Source organism: Equus asinus, chromosome 2, assembly GCF_041296235.1.
Source record: "Equus asinus isolate D_3611 breed Donkey chromosome 2, EquAss-T2T_v2, whole genome shotgun sequence".
NCBI lineage: Eukaryota > Metazoa > Chordata > Mammalia > Perissodactyla > Equidae > Equus > Equus asinus.
In genome coordinates, this window is record NC_091791.1 from 139934056 (window position 1) to 139953051 (window position 18996).

Consider the following 18996-nt stretch of genomic DNA (forward strand, 5'->3'; position numbering starts at 1 on the left):
GGAGTTATAAAATAATACTACTCCATAATATTTAGGCATCGTTTTTGATAGTTGTCATGGTTTAATGGGAAGATCACTGGATTGGGAGCTAGGAGATTATGTTCTCTGTCTGGCTCTATAAATTCAGGTAAATCATTTTACTTCAACTTTACTTTTCATCATAATTTTTTCTGTCTTTACCCTTCCTCTGAGACTTCATGTTTCATCTATCTGCCTGTAGATAGATCTTAGTAATGTTTGCTGTTGTCTTGTTTTTTTAAATAGCATTTCATAGCTGATCTGTTCTGTGATCTGTTACTTTCTTAATCTTTTTTTTTCATTTTTATTTGGCCTAATTAATTTTCATTCTGTTGGTATTTTTTAGCTTAAAATTTCGTTTAGTTCTGCAGATACTTCACTATTCAAATATATTGTAGTGGAAAGGATTTTGTTGTGATATCGTTATGTTAATTTTCACAGAATGGTTACTCAAATTATTAGCTGTAGTTCTCGTCAATGACTCACTTAAGCTCGGAAAAGCAATGAGGGTTGAAACATTTGAATAGTAGGTTTCTCATCTTTAAACCTTTCTTACACTACTTTTTATTGGTTCTTATTTAATTCCATATTGTAGTTGGGTGCTGCCTTGGGTTTCCTTAATGAAAACAGCACCTCTTGCCCCAAATCCGTGATAAGTAGAAACAGCTAGTGAACTGGGATGATTTGGAGGTTCCCATTTAAAATTATACAGGGCCTAGAAGAGAGCCAAAAAAAGAAATCTGGTCTTCAAAACAAAGTCAGTCTTGATTATGAATCTGGAAAGATTTCCGTAAACTTTTCTTTATATAAGCACAGTTCTGTGTTAAGCAGGTGGCCTCTTATTTAATTTAGAGACTGAAACATTGGCTCCTTAACAAAGTAAATTCTTTATATTAGATAATCCCTTTGTTCGACTTCATTTGCTACATGCTTCCAAAATGCCTTTTGAGGAGCCTTTTTCTGTTGTTCATTTAGGTGCATTCTGCTCGTATATTATCCTTCTTAATGTTGTCAGTTAATGAACATAGTCTCAGTTCCGCTGAATAAGGCTAACTCTGGAATTCATCTCCGTAGTTAATCCTGCACGATTCCATTTTCCTGTGACCATTTATGAAGATTTTTTGGAGACATTTCGTTTGGTAGGAATGTTTGTTTTTCTTGGTTTAGAAATTTTAGTTGAACTTTATGTATTAGTATTTGAGGGCATATAGGGATCAACACGGGGTTCTCAAGGTAACCCACAGAGCCTATCAGATTCTTAACCTCTTGCTTGAAAGTCTAATTACGAGGCTAGGAGAATTGCGTCATTGGAATGTTGCAGCAGGACTTGACGTTGGGATTTTGTGCAGGTTTTGACTGTCCCTTACAAGATGTTTAACATCTCTGGTCCATACCCATTACATGTAGTACTGCTTCCCAAACAGGAAAGGCAAAGAAATGCGCTTAGACATCTCCTAATAACCGATCCGGGAGTGGTGTTATGGTCCGGTTCAAATTGCTCCTCAGTAGATTAATATTGTGTGGTCAGCATGCTACTATTAAGTTTTAGGTGTTTAGGCCTGCTCACATCAAACCTGTGTTTATTGACTCTGTCAAGGTCTTATATTACCCTTATAGTTTTTCTAATTTGTTTTTGGTTGGGGGGAGTGTCTGTTTTAAAGTTTATCTTGTAGATAGAAAAAATATCCTTATACTTCTTTGTTGATTATTGAGTCATCAGTAATTACTTTGACTTGACTTAAAACATTTTACCTTTCTCATTGTTATTCACATTTATGTTTTTTCACTAATGATTATATGTAGCAAAATTTTAAATTTATAATATGAAGCAACTACTGAACTTGAGTTATGATTTGGTTATAGGTAGATATGATATCTTATCACTGATTGAGTTTCTGGCATATCAAAACTAGCTGCAGTATTTTAAAAAAATTAAACCATAACTTTTAAAATTAGGTAGAGTATTTTATTTTTTCCTATATAATTGAATTATTCCAATGTATGCTATTAGTCTGTAATAAATATTAAACTTTCCTATAAGCCATAGTCATTAAAACCAAAAGCAGTTGTTTAGGAAGTTAAACAAGGTATGAATTACAAAGATTATAGTTCAGAAGAATACACTCAAATTTGTGTATGATCTTCCCTTAAACTAGATAGACCTTAAAAATGCAGAAAAGTATATTAGAGTTTTTAATATATGCTGTTTACTTTTTTTTTTTTAACTGATAAAGATTTGCAGTGTGGAGTCTTCTATGCTTAATTCAACTTTGGCAGTACTGCATTGGACCAATTTCCGTATGACAAATCGTCACTAATGTAGACTATAATTATTACATACAGAGTGCTTATTCATATGTTTTCTATTTTCTAGAAATAGTGATACAGTCCTTAGGACTCATCTCCAAAAGTAGAACTAGCTTAAGAAAAGATATTAAATATTCACAAATCATTTGCTGTTCTTTTTATTTAGTTTTCTGTGTAGAAAAGATAGTAAGTTTTGAATATCATAAAGGTTGTCAATCTTTTGCTGGTTAAAATCTGCATATGGCTCAGTCTTTCGGTTTTCTGTGAATCACATGATCATTTCAACTTCCTAAATCATACTGTAACAGTAATTCAAACTTATGGTTTGTTGCCATACACTTTCTAATATTAAAAGGAAGAGGGCAGCAATTGTAATGTCATGCCATTTTTGCAGATCTATTTTGAATTGCCTTCTATTATATGCTTTATCAGGGATTATAAATATTAGATTTTTTTAATCATTTAATAAAACTATGTTGTAACTTTGTGTGTGGAAAGTTAATGTGAAATAATTTGATCCAGTTATCAGAATACCCTAATGCATTTGATTGTATTTTAATGAAAAATCAAATAGAGAAAGCTTTTAAATGTGATTGTAAACTAAAGAACTTCTCACTAAAAGTCTTTCATAGAGTTATTAAAAGAGTTGTGGTCTTCTTGGTGCAGTGTACATAAAGACATGGATTGGCCAGCCAGTTTCTGATTTTCTTGTTGTTCTTTTTCTAATTTCTTATGTTAACTGCTTTTAGCACTTTAGCACTTTTTTTGGTATTAAGCTCTAATCTAAAGTTCAGGAACTATTAATGAACAGGTGAATTTTAAAATGGTTTAATATGTGTGATAAAAGTAGAATTACAAGTTTTCTTTTAAAATTTGAAAGTATTCTCAAGACATTGGAAAATCATAATTTAATTTTTTGAAATTATTTTGAAAGAAATTTCAAAACTATTGAAAAGTTGCAAGAATAATGGAGTGAACTGATAGATTAATCGGTTAACCTTTTGCCACAGTTGCTCTTTCCCTTCCTACCTTCTCTCCTTCCTTCCCTCCTCCTTTTTGTTTTACCCACTTGACATAATTCTTTGCTTTTTCCTTTTTTTTTTTTCAGCTTTATCAGGGTATAATTGACAAATAAAATTGTAAGATATTTAAGGTGTGATCAAATCACCGTGATGAGTTAATATTCGTATACATTATGAAAGGATTCCCCCATTAAGTTAATTAACACATCCATCAGTTCACATATTTACCTTTTTCTTTTCTTTTTTTAGTGAGAATGTTTAGGTTCTACTCTCTTGGCAGATTTCATTTGTATAATACAGTGTTATCAACTATAGTCATCATGTTATACATTCGATCTTCAGACCTTATTCATCTTAAAAGTTTCTACCTTTTACCAACCTCTCCCTATTTTCCCCAGCCCCCCGCCTCTAAGTCTTTTCTTTTTTTTAAATATATTGTATGTTGCCTCACAGAATAGTGAATCACATACTCCTATGTGTCCCTGCTATTGTTTGTAGAAGTGACTTTTCAGATTCTACTTGAGAATATTTTGTTCAATTTTCATTTAAGTTAAATATAAATTTTCTTTTTAAAAGATGAAAAGGTATAGGCTTTGATTCACTGTAAATACTGATATATTCAAATTTAATAGACACTTAAATATTTATTTTGCTAAATTAATGGGAGCAAAAATTGGGGGGTGTTTTATTATGAAGAGGAACATTTTATAAGAGCTTTGTACTCAAACCTGGGAATTTCTTTATGTGTGCCATTAAAATTTTTATTTGAAATGGCTTCCTAATCTTGGATCAAAGAAACTTGAGTATTTGATATTTGTGGATACCTGTTGTATTTTGGACTCAAAATATAAAATGTTTTAATTTAATACAGCATATATTAGAAAGTTATTTTTTTGGAAAATTGATGCTAATTTAGCCATCTTTTCTTCTGAATTAGGAAGCTCTGGAGGAATATGTGAAAAAAGTAAGCTGTATTCAGATGGTAAGAAGAAGTCCTTGAACACTGGAATTATTACTGTTCAGAACTATGGGTCTCATGTACCCCCCAAAGTGTCTCACATTACTTTTGCTCATGAAGTTGGACATAACTTTGGTTCTCCAGTAAGTATTGCCTGATTAGTAGATTTTTAAAGTTATTAACGTAACTTATATGTTGAGAGATTTTTTTTGTTCACAGTGAAAACAAGTACATATGAATGTTTAGTTTTCATATGTCAGAATACAGTAATGTACTTGACCATACTGAAAGGGAGAAAGAATATTTGTGACAGAAATAACAAAGTAAGTATAACAATGCCAGAAGTCTATGAGGGCAAGGATTTTGTCTGTTTCATTTACTTCTATGTCTCCTGGCCCTAGAACAGTGCCTGGTATATGGTTCATTCAAATATTTGTTGAATGAGAATCATTTGTCATTGTTTAAAGTACATTTTGAATGTTAGCAAATTGTGGAGGGGTTTGTTTTTTTGCTTGGTTTCTGTTAAAGCATTATTGGAGTGTATTAGATTTGTCTTTCTTTACTTTAGAATGAGATTGACATTTTAAAATCTTTCAGTATGAAAAATTTTTAACATACACAAAAGTAGAGAAAAATAGTACAACAAACTCTCCTATGCCCATCATCCAGAATAGGGTCGACAAATTTTTTCTGTATAGGACCTACTAGTAAATATTCTAGGCTTTGGGGGTAACATTTGGCCTCTGTTGCATATTTTTCTTTGTTGTTTTTGCAATCCTTTAAACCTGGAAAAACCATTCTTAGCTTAGGCCGTATGAAAATGGGCTATGGGCTACTGTTTGCCGACTTTTGATTCAGATTCAGTGATTTTCATCTATTTCATACTCAGTTGCCAGAAAAGGTGTTTTTAGTACATTAATACTATATTACTTATTGCTTATTGTTTAGTGGATAAATTGGTTCATATTCTTTGTCTACTTTGCTATCTTTTCCTATCATACCAGACTACTTTTAATGATTCTGCCATGCCTAATCATACCCCTTTCCTTTGTGCATGTTGTTCATGCTACCATACATATACGGTATAGTTTTGATCATTCTGATCATGTTACTTCTGTTTACAACCTTACTTCTAGTACCTGCTGATAGAGTTTCCTTATCTTAGCATTTAGGGTTTTTCATAATTTGGATCCAAGTATATTTCCAGTGTTATCTCCCCTCTCGTGTCAAATTAAGTACTTTATTGTCCTTTAAAAACTTTCCTTCTGCCAAGAAGTCAATTTCTTCCCATCTCTGCCTACTGAAATCTTGATCCGTGTTGTTATGGCCCTTTTGTCAGGCAGCTTGGCAGTATATCAGGACCCTTAAAATGTTTGACCTTTTAACTCAATAACTCTACCTCTGGGAATCCAACTAAAAGAAATAAATGCAGAATCTGTCAAAGATTTATGTACATTTCAAAAATGAAAATAAAAAAGGTATCCATTGCAGTTTTATTTATAATAGCAAAAAATTTTAAACAGCCTAAGTGGCCCCACAGTAGGAAAGTATCATAGAATGCTCTGCAGTCATTTAAAGATCAAGTTTTTCAGTGCTTCCCCTATCCTGTTAAGCTGAAAGAAACCATGGATATAACTGTACACATGGTATAGCCCAAATTTTGTATTAAAATATGATATGACTAGATACAGGTCAGGTAGGAAATAGACCTAAATGTTAGTAGTTATTGTGGGTGGTGGATTATGATTGAATTTTTATCTGTTTTTTCTTTTGTACATTTTCTGGAAGAATATGTATTGTTTTTATAGTCAGGAAGGAGTTTTTCTTGTCAAACTAAGATAGTTTCTTTGTGAAATCATTCTCTTTATTTGAGTTCTGACAGCACTTTTTGGGGTATGGTCAAGATGGCCTTTCTATTCTATTTTATGTTTTGCTTATTTGTATGCTTGTTTTATTAAACCCTTTTGTGATGATAAGTAGTAGCCATGCTTGTTTATAACCCATTCCTCCTTCCATGGTCATTAATGATGATCCATTACAATGTCCTCTGGGCTAGTAAAATAATAATTGATTAGTAATATCTGTCATGGATTTATGGGGCAGAGAGTCAGACTAGGCAGGGATATCAAAATTTGCTATGCCTTTTAAAAAGAATCTAAGTCTTTTGAGGGCTAGGGACGGTGCCTTAACTCATCCTTATGGTTTTATATTATATTTTAGTTCCTCCTTGTCTAATATTGGACACACACTAATACTTATTCAATTGAAAGGTAGTAAGATATTCTGTGATGACATCAACAGTTATGTAGTATTGGGATTTTTTTCTTTCTATTTCTGAAATTCTAATGCTGAGAATAATTCCAGTGCCATACGTTATCAGGAACCAAGTTAAATTCTATAGAATGAAAACATAAGGCAAGAAAATAGTGGAGAATAGTAAAGGGTTATTACATACTGATTCTAGGTTCAGGAGGAAGGCAAGATGTATCAGGAAGAATAAAAATAAATGTATCGTATTTTTAATAGTTGCTTTAGATTGGGGAGTAGAAAATGAAAATAACTTAGATGAAGTTTGAGATTCCTTTTCTTTCTGGAGGGTAGTATTCTTGGGTATTCAAAACAATAATTTAATTATATAGAACTCTTACTCTAGGAGCAATGTTTTCCACCCTTTCTGACAAGTTTGATCTCAATGCTGGTCACATAAGTGTATTTACTTTGAGAAAATTCATGGAGCTGTGGTTTGGTACTTTTCTGTATGTATCTAATAATTCAATAATATTTAGCAACACCAAAGACCATTTCTATGCATATGTACATGTATGTCTCCTGTTTTATTCTGTAGAGTAATGTTGTGGTTTTACCTCTGGGCTTTTCTTTCTTTCTTTTTTTTTTTTAAATATAGAGAGACTATTTTATTTTATTTTTTTCTGCTTTATCTCCCCAAACCCTCCCTGTACACAGTTGTATATCTTAGTTGCAGGTCCTTCTAGTTGTGGGATGTGGGACGCCGCCTCAACGTGGCCTGACGAGTGGTGCCATGTCCGCACCCAGGATCCGAACCCTGGGCCGCCCCAGCGGAGCGCAGGAACTTAACCACTCGGCCACGGAGTCAGCCCCAGCCTCTGGGCTTTTCTTAATTTTTACTGAAAAATAGATCATTGTGTTTCTATCCCTAGTCAGCATTTACTTCTCTCTCCTATGTACTAGTTAATAAGTCAACTCTCTTAAATGCCTATCATGTGTGTAATTAGCCACATGCCATTCTCTTTTGTTTCTTATCTTTCCCCACCTCTGTCTCCTCTGAACTAGCTATAACATGTAATTTAGTGTGTATTTTAAAGAATATTCAGTAGTTTTTAAGTAGGTTATATTCCTGTTACTAATTTTAAAAGTAGATGAGCTTTTTTTAAATAGAATTTTATGACAGTTTATCCTCCATTCTATTCCCTACTTACAAAGCTATAAATTGTTGTGGTTAGACCTTCACTGATTTTTCCTTCCCTTCTAAGATAGTGGCCCCTAAAAGAGTAGATTGTTTTCCTTCTCACAGTCTAAAACAATTGTAAGCTCCTTTCTAAAGGAGAGTCGACAAGATTCCATGGTTCTTCTGATGAGAAATTACATTTAATCAGATGACCTGAAAACCTTATTTTACTTCCTGTTTATGTAACTCTGTTCTGTTTGACAGCATGATTCTGGAACAGAGTGCACTCCAGGAGAATCGAAGAATTTAGGACAAAAAGAAAATGGCAATTACATCATGTATGCAAGAGCAACATCTGGGGACAAACTTAACAACAATAAATTCTCACTCTGTAGTATTAGAAATATAAGCCAAGTTCTTGAGAAGAAGAGAAACAACTGTTTTGTTGGTATGTATATTGTCCCAATGTTTTATTATGAATATTTGCAAATTTGAAAGAATTATATGGTAAACACCCATGTACCCACCCACCTATATTTTATAGTTGTTAATACTTTGCTGTATTTGCTTTATCACATATTTATCAATCTATCTGTCCCTCAGTCCATGTTTTTTTGTTACACTTTAAAGTGGATTGTAGATATCAGTATACCTCAGCCCTGAACACTTCCCCCTACGTATCATTAACTAGAGTTCAATATTGTTTGTGATTCTTTTTTGTTGTTTATGTAAGTGAAATGCACAAATCTTAAGTCCACCATTTGATGAGCTTTGACAAATGCATTCACCAGCGTAACCTAAGCACCTAACAAAATATAGAGCATTTCTATCACCCTAGAAAGTTCTTTCATTTCCCTCCCCAATCAGTCTGTGCCCCCAGCACACCCTGAGAGGCAAGCACTATTCTGATTTATGTCACCATAAATAAATTTTGCTTGTTTTAATTCATATTAATGAAATCATACAATTTGTACCCTTTTGTGGAAGGCTGTTTTCACTCAGCATAGTATTTTGAGATTCATCATTAGCATTTTGTTCCATTTTTTATTGCTGAATAGTACTGCATTGTATGAATATATCACAGTTTGCTCATGCACTGTCCTATTACTGAACACATGGGCTTTTCAGGTTTGGGCTAATATGAATAAAGCTGCTATGAGATTCTTTTTTTTTCTTATTATGGTAAGATATATATATAACATAAAATTCGTATTTAAACTAGTTTTAGGTGTACAATTCACTGGCAATTGAGTACATTCACAATGTTGTGCAGCTGTTATCATAATCCATTTCTAAACTTTTTTCATCTCTCCAAATAGAAGTTCTGTAACCAATAAGCAATAACTCCTGCTCCCCTCTCTCCTCAGCCCCCAGTAACCTCTAATTTATTTTCTGTCTCTATGAGGTTGCCTATCCTAGGTCCCTCATATAAGTGGGATCGTACAATATTTGTCCTTTTGTGTCTGGCTTATTTCACTTAATATAATATTTTCAAGATTCATCCAAGTTGTAGCGTGTATCAGAATGTTGCTCTTTTTTATGGCTGAATAATATTCCATTGTATGGGTAGACCACATTTTGTTTATCTATTCATCTGTTATGCCTCTCTTGTGGCATTTAGTGTGTTCTAAATATTCTACCTTGTATTATGTTTATTTGGGTCCTATTTCACAACGTTATAAGTTACTTGAGGGCAAACACCAAGGCCTGCTCACCTTACACGTAAAGCATACTCACAGATGGGTTAAACGTATGACCACATAGGAGAAAGAATTGAGGAAGTTTTCCAGATAAGCATAGCCTTTTGTTTTTTTTTTTTAATTGAGATGTAATTGACATAACATTATGACCTTTTGTTTTTAATTAAAATTTTTATAGAGATAATTTAGATTCACATGAAGTTTTAAGAAATAATGGAGATTCCATGTACTCTTCAACCATTTCCCTGTAATGGTAACATCTTGCAAAACTGTATGGTACAGTATCACAGCCAGGATATTGACATTGATACGATCCACAGATCTTATTCAGATTTCCCCAGTTTTTCTTGTTCTCATTTCTCTCTCTGTTTGTTTAGTTCCATGCAATTTTATCACATGTATGGGTTTATGTATCCACCACCAACAAAACAGTTCCATCACCACAAGAAACTCTTAGTGTTACCCTTTTATAACTACACCCGCCTCCCTCCTGCTGTCCCCTCACCAGCCCCACCAAACCATTCTCCATTCCTAAAATTTTGTCACTTCAAAACTGTTATATAAATGGAAGCATACAATATGTAACCTTTTGGGATTGGCTTTTTTCACTCAGCATAATTCCCTGAAAATTCATCCAAGTTGTTGCCTATATCAATGGTTTGTTCCTTTTTACTGCTGAGTGGTATCCCATGGTATGTCTGTACCACAGTTTAACCATTCACCCGTTAAAGGACATCTGGGCTATTTTCAGTTTTTGGCTATTATGAATAAAGCAGCCATAAACATTCATGTACAGGTTTTTTTATGTGAGCATAAGTTTTTATTTCTCTGGGAAGAATGCCCCCAAATCCAACTGCTGGATCATATACTAATTAATTATGTTTTTATTTATTCAAAACTGCCAAACAGTTTTCCAGAATGACTGTACTATTTTACATTCCCATTAGTAGTGTTTGAGGATCTAATTTCTCTGTATCCTTGCCAGCTTTTGGTATTTTTATTATTTTTTTGTATCCCTTTCTGATAGGTGTATAGTGATATTGTGATTTTAATTTGTATTTTTCTGATGAGTAACGATGTTGAATATCTTTTCATGTGCTTATTTGCCATCTGTATATCTTCTTTGGTGAAATGTCCATGTTTCTTGGCCATTTCTAATTGGATTTTTTTTCTGTTGAGTTTTGAGAGTTCTTTATGTAGGCTAGATAGTAGTAGTTTGTCAGATATTGGTCTGCAGATATTTTATCCCACTCTGTAGCTTGTCTTTTCATCCTCTTCAGAGTCTTTCCCAGAGGAAAAGTTAAATTTTGATGAGATCCAAATTATCAATTTTTACTTTTATTTATTGGCCTTTTCTTTTAAAGCCTTCTTTTTCTTTTAAAGGGGCAGATTAAAATTACATTGATGTCATTTTTGTTATTGTTGTTATCAGTGGTAGTTTCTCTAAAGCTTTTTAACACAGAAATGCTAAATAGATTCTTCATTTGTGAATAGAGTTTTCACAATAAACTTTCTAACTTTTAAAAATGAGCATATTGCTTTGTAGATATTACGGGAAGGAAATTTATTTCTTAAATTAAAATGAAATATGTACCTATTATAATTTTTGCATTTAAACAGCACCTTTTCTATGTGTTTAAGCTGTTCGCAAATAGCTGATTTGAAGTGATATTTCTATATGAAATGAAAATTAATATGTAGTAAATATTGCATCAAAGGCTTTTTGGCTTTATCATTTTTCCTCTTCTCCTAAATTACATGTCACATGAATTAAAAAATGATTATTACCAGACTTTAGAAAAATCATTATTATTTACTTAGTGTATATATGCATGTGCATGCTTCTAGTTTTAGAGGGCAAAGGAGATGGTATAAAATGAAAGAGAGGGATGCGAGCTTCAGTTTCCTCCAAGATTTCCTTTAATATTTGATGTGGTTAAGATAAAATTGATCTTTCTGAATATAAAGCTAATCTTCCTAGAATATTTTTGATTCAGATATGCTTCATGTTGGGTTCCTGTGCTTGAGATGTATTCCCTTCTACTTACTCAGTTCTCAGTTTGAAGCCTGTACTACAGTTATTTTCCACAATGATTTGGTGTAGTAGAAGGAGAGAGCACCAGATCTTAGATCTAGGAGGCCTAGGTTTAGCCTGTGTTTTGCCCACACTGGGAGAAATGGTTTCTCGTAAGTCACAAACTCTCTCTAAGTCAGTTTTCTTTTCTATAAAATGAAGGCATTTGATTTTTATCATTTCCCTGCAGATGCTAAAGTTCTGTGATTTTGTGATCTTACAAAGAGTAGCATTCCTGTTCTAATTTTAAACTCCATTGGCAAAAATCAAAGAACTTTAAAAGAGAGCCTAAGAATTTTTCTAAAATTATTCCCTGTGCTTTGACCCAACACTCTAACCTTAGTGAACCAAGATTTGACTCATTACTGCTCAACTTGGTGGGAATACAAGATATAAATAATACATGATTTTTCCATTGGGGAGCTTGGTCTAGCTAAGGAGCAAAATTAATGTGTATTTTTAAAAAGTCCCTTATTGACTAGGATACAATCAGCCAAATAGAATGTGGGAAATTCCATAGGACAAAATGACCCAATTTCTTTAATAAATAAATACTGTAAGAATAAAAAGAGAGGAAGGAACCTGTTGTATATTAACAGAACTTAAGATACATGTCAACCAGAAGCAACCATGGGAAGAGAGGTTGGGGAACCTTGTGTGGAACTTGGTTCAGATAAACCAATTGTGAAGAGACAGTTGAGGAAAATTGAACGTGGATTGGCTTTCGATGCTATTAAGCATGTTGTTGATATTTTTAGATATGATAATGGTATTATGGGTAGATTTAAAAAAGGAAAAACTCCTTATTTCTTATATTCATCCTGGAGTATTTACAAAAACAAATGAATATTTTTGGTGGAGTTGTTTACAGCATGTTGTTGACACTTGTTAAAGCTCAGTGATTGGTACATGGGAGTTCATTGTATTATTTGTTTACTACTTCTGTGTGTGTTTGAAATTTTTGTCTAACAAAAAGTTTTAATTTTTTTCTGGTTGATGAAGCACTAACTTAACTTCTATTTGTATTTTCTGTCTAACAAAAAGTTTAAATTTTTTTCTGGTTGATGAAGCACTAACTTAATTTCTGTTTGTCTAATATAAATATACGGTCATTGTTCAATAAAGCTCACTGTGGCATGGCCTAAATAGAAGGTTACCACTTCTAGAAGGGGCCTTAGCAGGGACCATCAGGTCAAATCCCCTCACTATACAGATTAAGAAACTGAGGCTGCCCAAAAGGGAAGTGACTTGCCGAAGGCCACATTGCTGGTTAGTGACTGAGCCACTGTTAGAATTAGGTCTGCTGATTTCCAGATTCTTAGTTTGTTCTACTTTTCTTATCAGAATTTTCTTTTCTCCCTTTGTTACGAGGCTCTGAAGAGTTTATGAATTTAAATAAAATTAAAGTGTGCATACAAGGCTTACTTTGTCTTATTTCCCTCAGAATCTGGCCAACCTATTTGTGGCAATGGAATGGTAGAGCAAGGTGAAGAATGTGATTGTGGCTATAGTGACCAGTGTAAAGATGAGTGCTGCTATGATGCAAACCAGCCAGAGGGGAAAAAGTGCAAGCTGAAGCCTGGAAAACAGTGCAGGTACCTTGCTAATTCCAGTAATGGTTATGTTCCATAAAGTCACCTGAAGGCAGTTATGATAAATTTAAAACTGAGATTGAGAGATGCAGATGGTTTTGAAACTTTGACTTTGTTGTTGTTTGGTTTTATTTATTTTCTGGTGTAGCACTGCTTAGTGCACTGTTGTTGGCAGTGTGACCTAGTTGTAATTTATGTGGTGGGTGTTAAAAAGGAACATGAAAAGGATGCTCAATGACACACAAACTATTTAGTTCCTAGCTTTAAAAATGTGGCTACCATCCATATTTTTAGATTTTTAACTTTAAATATTTAATATGGATTCCATGCTTTTAGAACTTAGTGTCATATAATTATTTCACTTGTCAAATTACTTCAGTAGTGATAGATATAAGCAATAGAATATTGTTTGTGTAGGACTTTTTAAATGGCTGGTCTATGTATCCTAGTTTGATTTTAGCATATAAATGTGAGAAAAATTGATAAATTGACTAATGTATCACCTAACTATGAAAAATACTGATAACTTGCCTAATATTATATCCATTTTCCATTATAGCCTTTCACTAAAGGCAAATATGATAAGAATGCTGAATATGGTATGTCTTGATTGTAAAAATAAGACACTTAATCACTTTTCTACACTTACTGGAATGTTGAAATTTAGTAGTGTCTTATTCCATATATGAAGTTGTATACCAGTAGCATACTTACCATTTAAAAGATAGGGTTTATGACTTAAAAATTAGAACCATATCTGTATATATAGGAAATATTCTAGTGATTTTCTTTAATCACTTAATGTTCTTCTAGTCCAAGTCAGGGTCCCTGTTGTACAGCACAGTGTGCATTCAAGTCAAAAACTGAGAAATGTCGGGATGATTCAGACTGTGCAAAAGAAGGAATGTGTAATGGCGTCACAGCTCTCTGCCCAGCTTCTGACCCCAAACAGAACTTTACAGACTGTAATAGGCATACACAAGTGTGCATTAATGGGGTAAGCATTTGATTTATGTTTTTTATTTAGTTTTATAAAGCCTGCTTTTTCAGAATAATTATTTGTTGACAATTAAAGCTGCATAGTTAAAGTAATTAATCTCAGTCCCTGATTCAATAATATCCCTATCTATTCCCCCCAAAGCCATGAATGCATTATGTGAAGTGCCTGGTGGCATTCGATTAGTTCCTGACATGTCTTTCATCTTGCCACTGCATGTGTTTGATATTCTCTAGAGAAAAATAGTTATACAACTAGGCATGTGACTTCGTACTGCTTTTAAGTTTTATATATTCATATTTTAACAGCCTAAATAAAATAACTCTTCTGGTCATTTTCTCTGAATGTGAAGCCTTTAAAGTTTTCTTGGCTAAAAAATCACTTTCTTCCACATGAGGAAAATTTCGTCTTTCTTTTCTTATAAAAGAGCCGTAATAACCAACATAAAATTGATGCTCATCTAATCTCTTTCTCTGTGTTGTTTAGACTTTTTAAAGTTGCCGTTTCTTTAAAAGATGTACTATGTTATTTGTACTTAGTTTTTTTCCAATGTGTTTATATGATGCATTTCTGATACTCATCTATGCTCTTTTTTTCCCCACTTGTATTTCTACGTATTTATTTTGGTGTTGGAGGCTTATACCTGTCTGTCCACCACTGTGAACAAGGGGTTTGACCGGATAGGTATTCAATAATTGGTCTTTGATTTTTCTTTCAGCAATGTGCAGGTTCCATCTGTGAGAAATATGGCCTGGAGGAGTGTACCTGTGCCAGTTCTGATGGCAAAGATGATAAGGAATTATGCCATGTCTGCTGTATGAAGAAGAGTAAGGCTTTTAAAATACAGGAGTATAAAATCTGTTTCAAAACCTTATTTTCTCCTAAATTTTAAGTGTTAAACTTGATATGCAGTTTGGACAGATAATTTCTAGCTAAATCGATCCTCTTGAGAAATTTTTAAATGTAGCATAGCATTGTGTTTCTAGTATTACAGTCTCTATGGTGTTTTTAAAATGATAAACTAGACAACAGCCTAGTTTTACAGCAATAATTAGCATAAACACTATTAGAAGGTTTTAAAACCATTGTAGGCACTAAGTCAGGAGTTGCTAGTTGTTTGTTTATATTGTAACATTTAAGGTGAATTGCCAATGGTGGTATCCAGCCTAACTAATGACAGTCTATATAAAATGTCATGGTAATGATTTTAGGCAGTTTCTTCCTTCCCTCCCTCTCTCTTTAACAAGTCTGATAGGAAATCTGATCTTCAACTTATTTGGCGCTTATTTTCCAGTGGATCCATCAACTTGTGCCAGTACAGGGTCTGTGCAGTGGAGCAAGCATTTCAGTGGTCGAACCATCACCCTGCAACCTGGATCCCCTTGCAATGATTTTAGAGGCTACTGTGATGTTTTCATGCGGTGCAGATTAGTAGATGCTGATGGTCCTCTAGCTAGGCTTAAGAAAGCAATTTTTAGTCCAGAGCTCTATGAAAACATTGCTGAATGGATTGTGGTAAGTACAGTTCTTATTTATAAAGAAACCTTATCTTAAAATGGTTTGATGATAATTTTACTTGGCTAGAGGTCACCAATGTTATGAGAAAATCACTTTTCTGTTCATATTGGAGTTACTTTATCTGTTGAATAATTTTTAAAGTTCAAATATCCCTGGGGATTATTTTCTTCTAAAGTGATCAGAATCTCCACATGTGTATCATTAATAGCTTGGTTAGTAAGTGATGGGAGTCATTCTGTTTTACTCTGCTCCCTGGTTCATGTTACTTCCTTCTTTGGTCCATATGATTAGGACATTTTCATGAGTCTTTTTCCTCAAGTTGTTTTGGAAAGCGCTGCTTGTTTTTATCCTCTCCCATGTCTCAGTGTGACAGATAGCCAGCTGCGGGTTCTACTTCACTGAACAGGAGAGATGAAAGAGAAATTGGTGATTTCTGAAGTTTTTTTCTGAAGTTTCAGTATAATTTCTGGGTCTTCATCTTGTCTGTGATAGGAAATGTTGAACAGGATAAGATCAGATACAGAGCCTTTTGCAGATTTGTTAATGATTATGGATGTTCATCCAACGTAAATCCCCTGAACTGTATTATTTTTAAGTCCACATTTCTCCAAGTTTTACAGATGTTGAATTACCTGAAATTGTCTTAAAAGACCACTGAGAATGACTATCTCAAGTCACCTAAATATTCATATTTCTAAGTGATTACATTAAAATATCAGTAGGAAGCTTGCAAGTGATGTTTTTGAGAATGTGCTATACCTGAACTAAATGAGTTTGCTTTGGAAATTGGCTTAGAACTCTGCTCCTCCTTTCCTTCCTTCGCAATTATTTATTACATTTTTTGTGTGTGTGTATAGGACTGAGGATGCCTTAAGAGCACACGAGGGGCTGGCCCCGTGGCTGAGTGGTTAAGTTCGCGCGCTCCGCTCCAGGCGGCCCAGTGTTTCATTGGTTCGAATCCTGGGTGCGGACATGGCACTGCTCATCAAACCACGCTGAGGCAGCGTCCCACATGCCACAACTAGAAGGACCCACAACGAGGAATATACAACTATGTACTGGGGGGCTTTGGGGAGAAAAAGGAAAAAAATAAAATCTTTAAAAAAAAAAAAAAGCACACGAAAGGTTGTCTATGTAGTTGTCAGCCCTTTTTGGCACTTTCTTGTTTTAATGCTTGAAAGATTGGCCCTGAGCTAACATCTATTGCCAATCTTCTCCTGTTTTTTTTTCCCCCCAAAGCCCCAGCACAAAGTTGTATATCCTAGTTGTAAGTCATTCTAGTTCTTCTATGTGAGCCACTGCCACAGCATGGTTACTGACACATAGGTGGTGTGGTTCTGTGACCAGGAAGTGAACCCAGGCTGCCAAAGTAGAGTGCGCAAACTTAACCACTAGGCCATGGGGTCAGCCCCTGGTACTCCTGTGATAACATTCTACAATAAAATTTTTGGAATTCTCTCCAGCATTAAAATGATGCTTATTATACATAGAAAGAATAATACTTTGCATGTTAGAATATGTGATTTTTAGGTATGTAGTAACTATGTAGTTGGAGGATCATTGAAATTGGATTTAGCAGACCTAGATTCTAAACCAAATAATTGGGCAATTGATTTAGTTTAGCTCTCCTTAAAACATGATATGTTACTCATTTTTGTACTCCTGTGCTTGGTGCATAATAGTTGTTCAATAAATATCACTTAAGCTCAAGGCATCTTCTGGCACTATGGTGAACTGGATGAGTACAGGCTTGGGAATTGCACAAAGACTCAGATCGTCTTCTGGCATCTGTCAATTCTGTGACTTCAAGTAGCTTCCCTTTCTTGGCCCTTTACTTCCCTGTTTTCAACTCAGATCCAGTTCTTTTTCCTGATTATCTCTGATAAGAATAAGTTGAACTCTGATATATGTGCCTACTGTAGAGGGCAATGTGTTCAAAAAGAAATCTAATAATGGGGATCTACTGAGTATTTGTTGTGCTAGATATTTTGTTTTCTAGATAGTAAATTATATCTTCTAAAAACATTTTTTTTACTTTTCTCCATTATCTCCAGTTTTGACTCACTTTATTTAGAATTTCGAAAGCTCATTTATTCCTATTTTAAAAATATTGAATAGAAGTGATCTTTTATTTAAAGTATTATTAAAATCTTTTTTCATATTTTAGATTTGAGGAGTTAGTGGAATGCTTCTTACAATTAATTGATAATATGAAGTCTTTTCTTATGCTCTGGAACTGATTAATCAGGCAGTTTTAGGTTTTTAGACGAGTTTGCCTTAAGTGAATGTAGAATGCTTTTGTTTTATACCGTCGTTGGTATTCACATACTGCTTTTTCAGATAGGAAGGTCCATAATGCCTGAAGAGTACCACTATGCCGTTGCTGCATTTGGGGGCATTAACCAAGTCAAACAATAAGATAAACATCCAATTCCTTATAAGTTATTTGTCTCATTTGTGTTACCTGCAGAGTTCACTTTTGTAGCAGAGTTTATTTTGTGACATTAATAGCTCTTGCTTTGGTATTTCATCATGTCAGGAAAGTGTCCGTCTAGTTAGTAATATAGGTTATTAGCATGCTCTGGTGTAAGAAACTATGAAAGGAATGAGGGGTTAGTTTCAGTGACTTTTCTTTCCAGTGGTGCTAGGGGCATTGTCTCCTTTCTCTAGTATACTAGTATGTTTCTCTAGGCATCTTTCTCCTAATGTAGGGTAGAGTGGGAAGAACCTTAACAGTTTAATCCTTTAGGGCATGAGTTACTGACTTCTACTGGTACCATAGAAATGATATGATAAAAACTTACTTTCTTTCCTGGGAAGAAGTTGTTTTTGACAATAATGTTTTGAATGTATTTTTCAAAAATACATTCTGTATTTGCCAAGTGCCTACTGTGTGTCTGGCCAGGAGGTAATGATAAACATTCTTTGGATTTATCAAAGAGTCATCTAGTTCTTGAGAAGTTTGAGAGCATTTATCAGTAAATCTGTTGAGACCCTTTATCATTATGTCCTTTTCTTTTTTTCTTTTTCTTTTTTTTGCTGAGGAAGATTCACCCTTAGCTAACATCTGTTGCCAATCTTTTTTTTTTCTTCTTCTTCTTCTTCTTCTCCCCAAAGCCCCCCAGTACATAGTTATATATTCTAGTTTGCAGGTCCCTCTGGTTGTGCCATGTGATATGCCACCTCAGCATGGCTTGATGAGCAGTGCCATGTCTGTGCCGAGGATATGAACTGGCAAAACCCCAGGCTGCCAAAGCGGAGTGTGTGAACTTAATCACTCGGCCATGGGGCCAGCCCCCAATCTTTCTCTTTTTGCTTGAGGAAGATTCGCCCTGAGCTAACATCTGTGCCAGTCTTCCTCTGTTTTGTACGTGGGTCACTGC

The 18996-nt window shown here is 34.2% G+C and overlaps 1 protein-coding gene across 3 annotated transcripts in view; it reads left to right on the forward strand.

Annotated features, from left to right (window-relative positions):
• Nucleotides 1-18996, forward strand: part of ADAM10 (ADAM metallopeptidase domain 10) — a 115523-nt gene that overhangs the window by 84040 nt on the left and 12487 nt on the right. For all 3 annotated transcript variants that reach the window (XM_014839441.3, XM_014839442.3, XM_070500800.1), the window contains 6 exons: nucleotides 4285-4448; nucleotides 7997-8180; nucleotides 12951-13101; nucleotides 13912-14095; nucleotides 14814-14922; nucleotides 15390-15610. In XM_014839441.3, coding sequence (XP_014694927.1) covers nucleotides 4285-4448; nucleotides 7997-8180; nucleotides 12951-13101; nucleotides 13912-14095; nucleotides 14814-14922; nucleotides 15390-15610 — 1013 coding nt within the window. The remainder of the gene's footprint in view (nucleotides 1-4284; nucleotides 4449-7996; nucleotides 8181-12950; nucleotides 13102-13911; nucleotides 14096-14813; nucleotides 14923-15389; nucleotides 15611-18996) is intronic.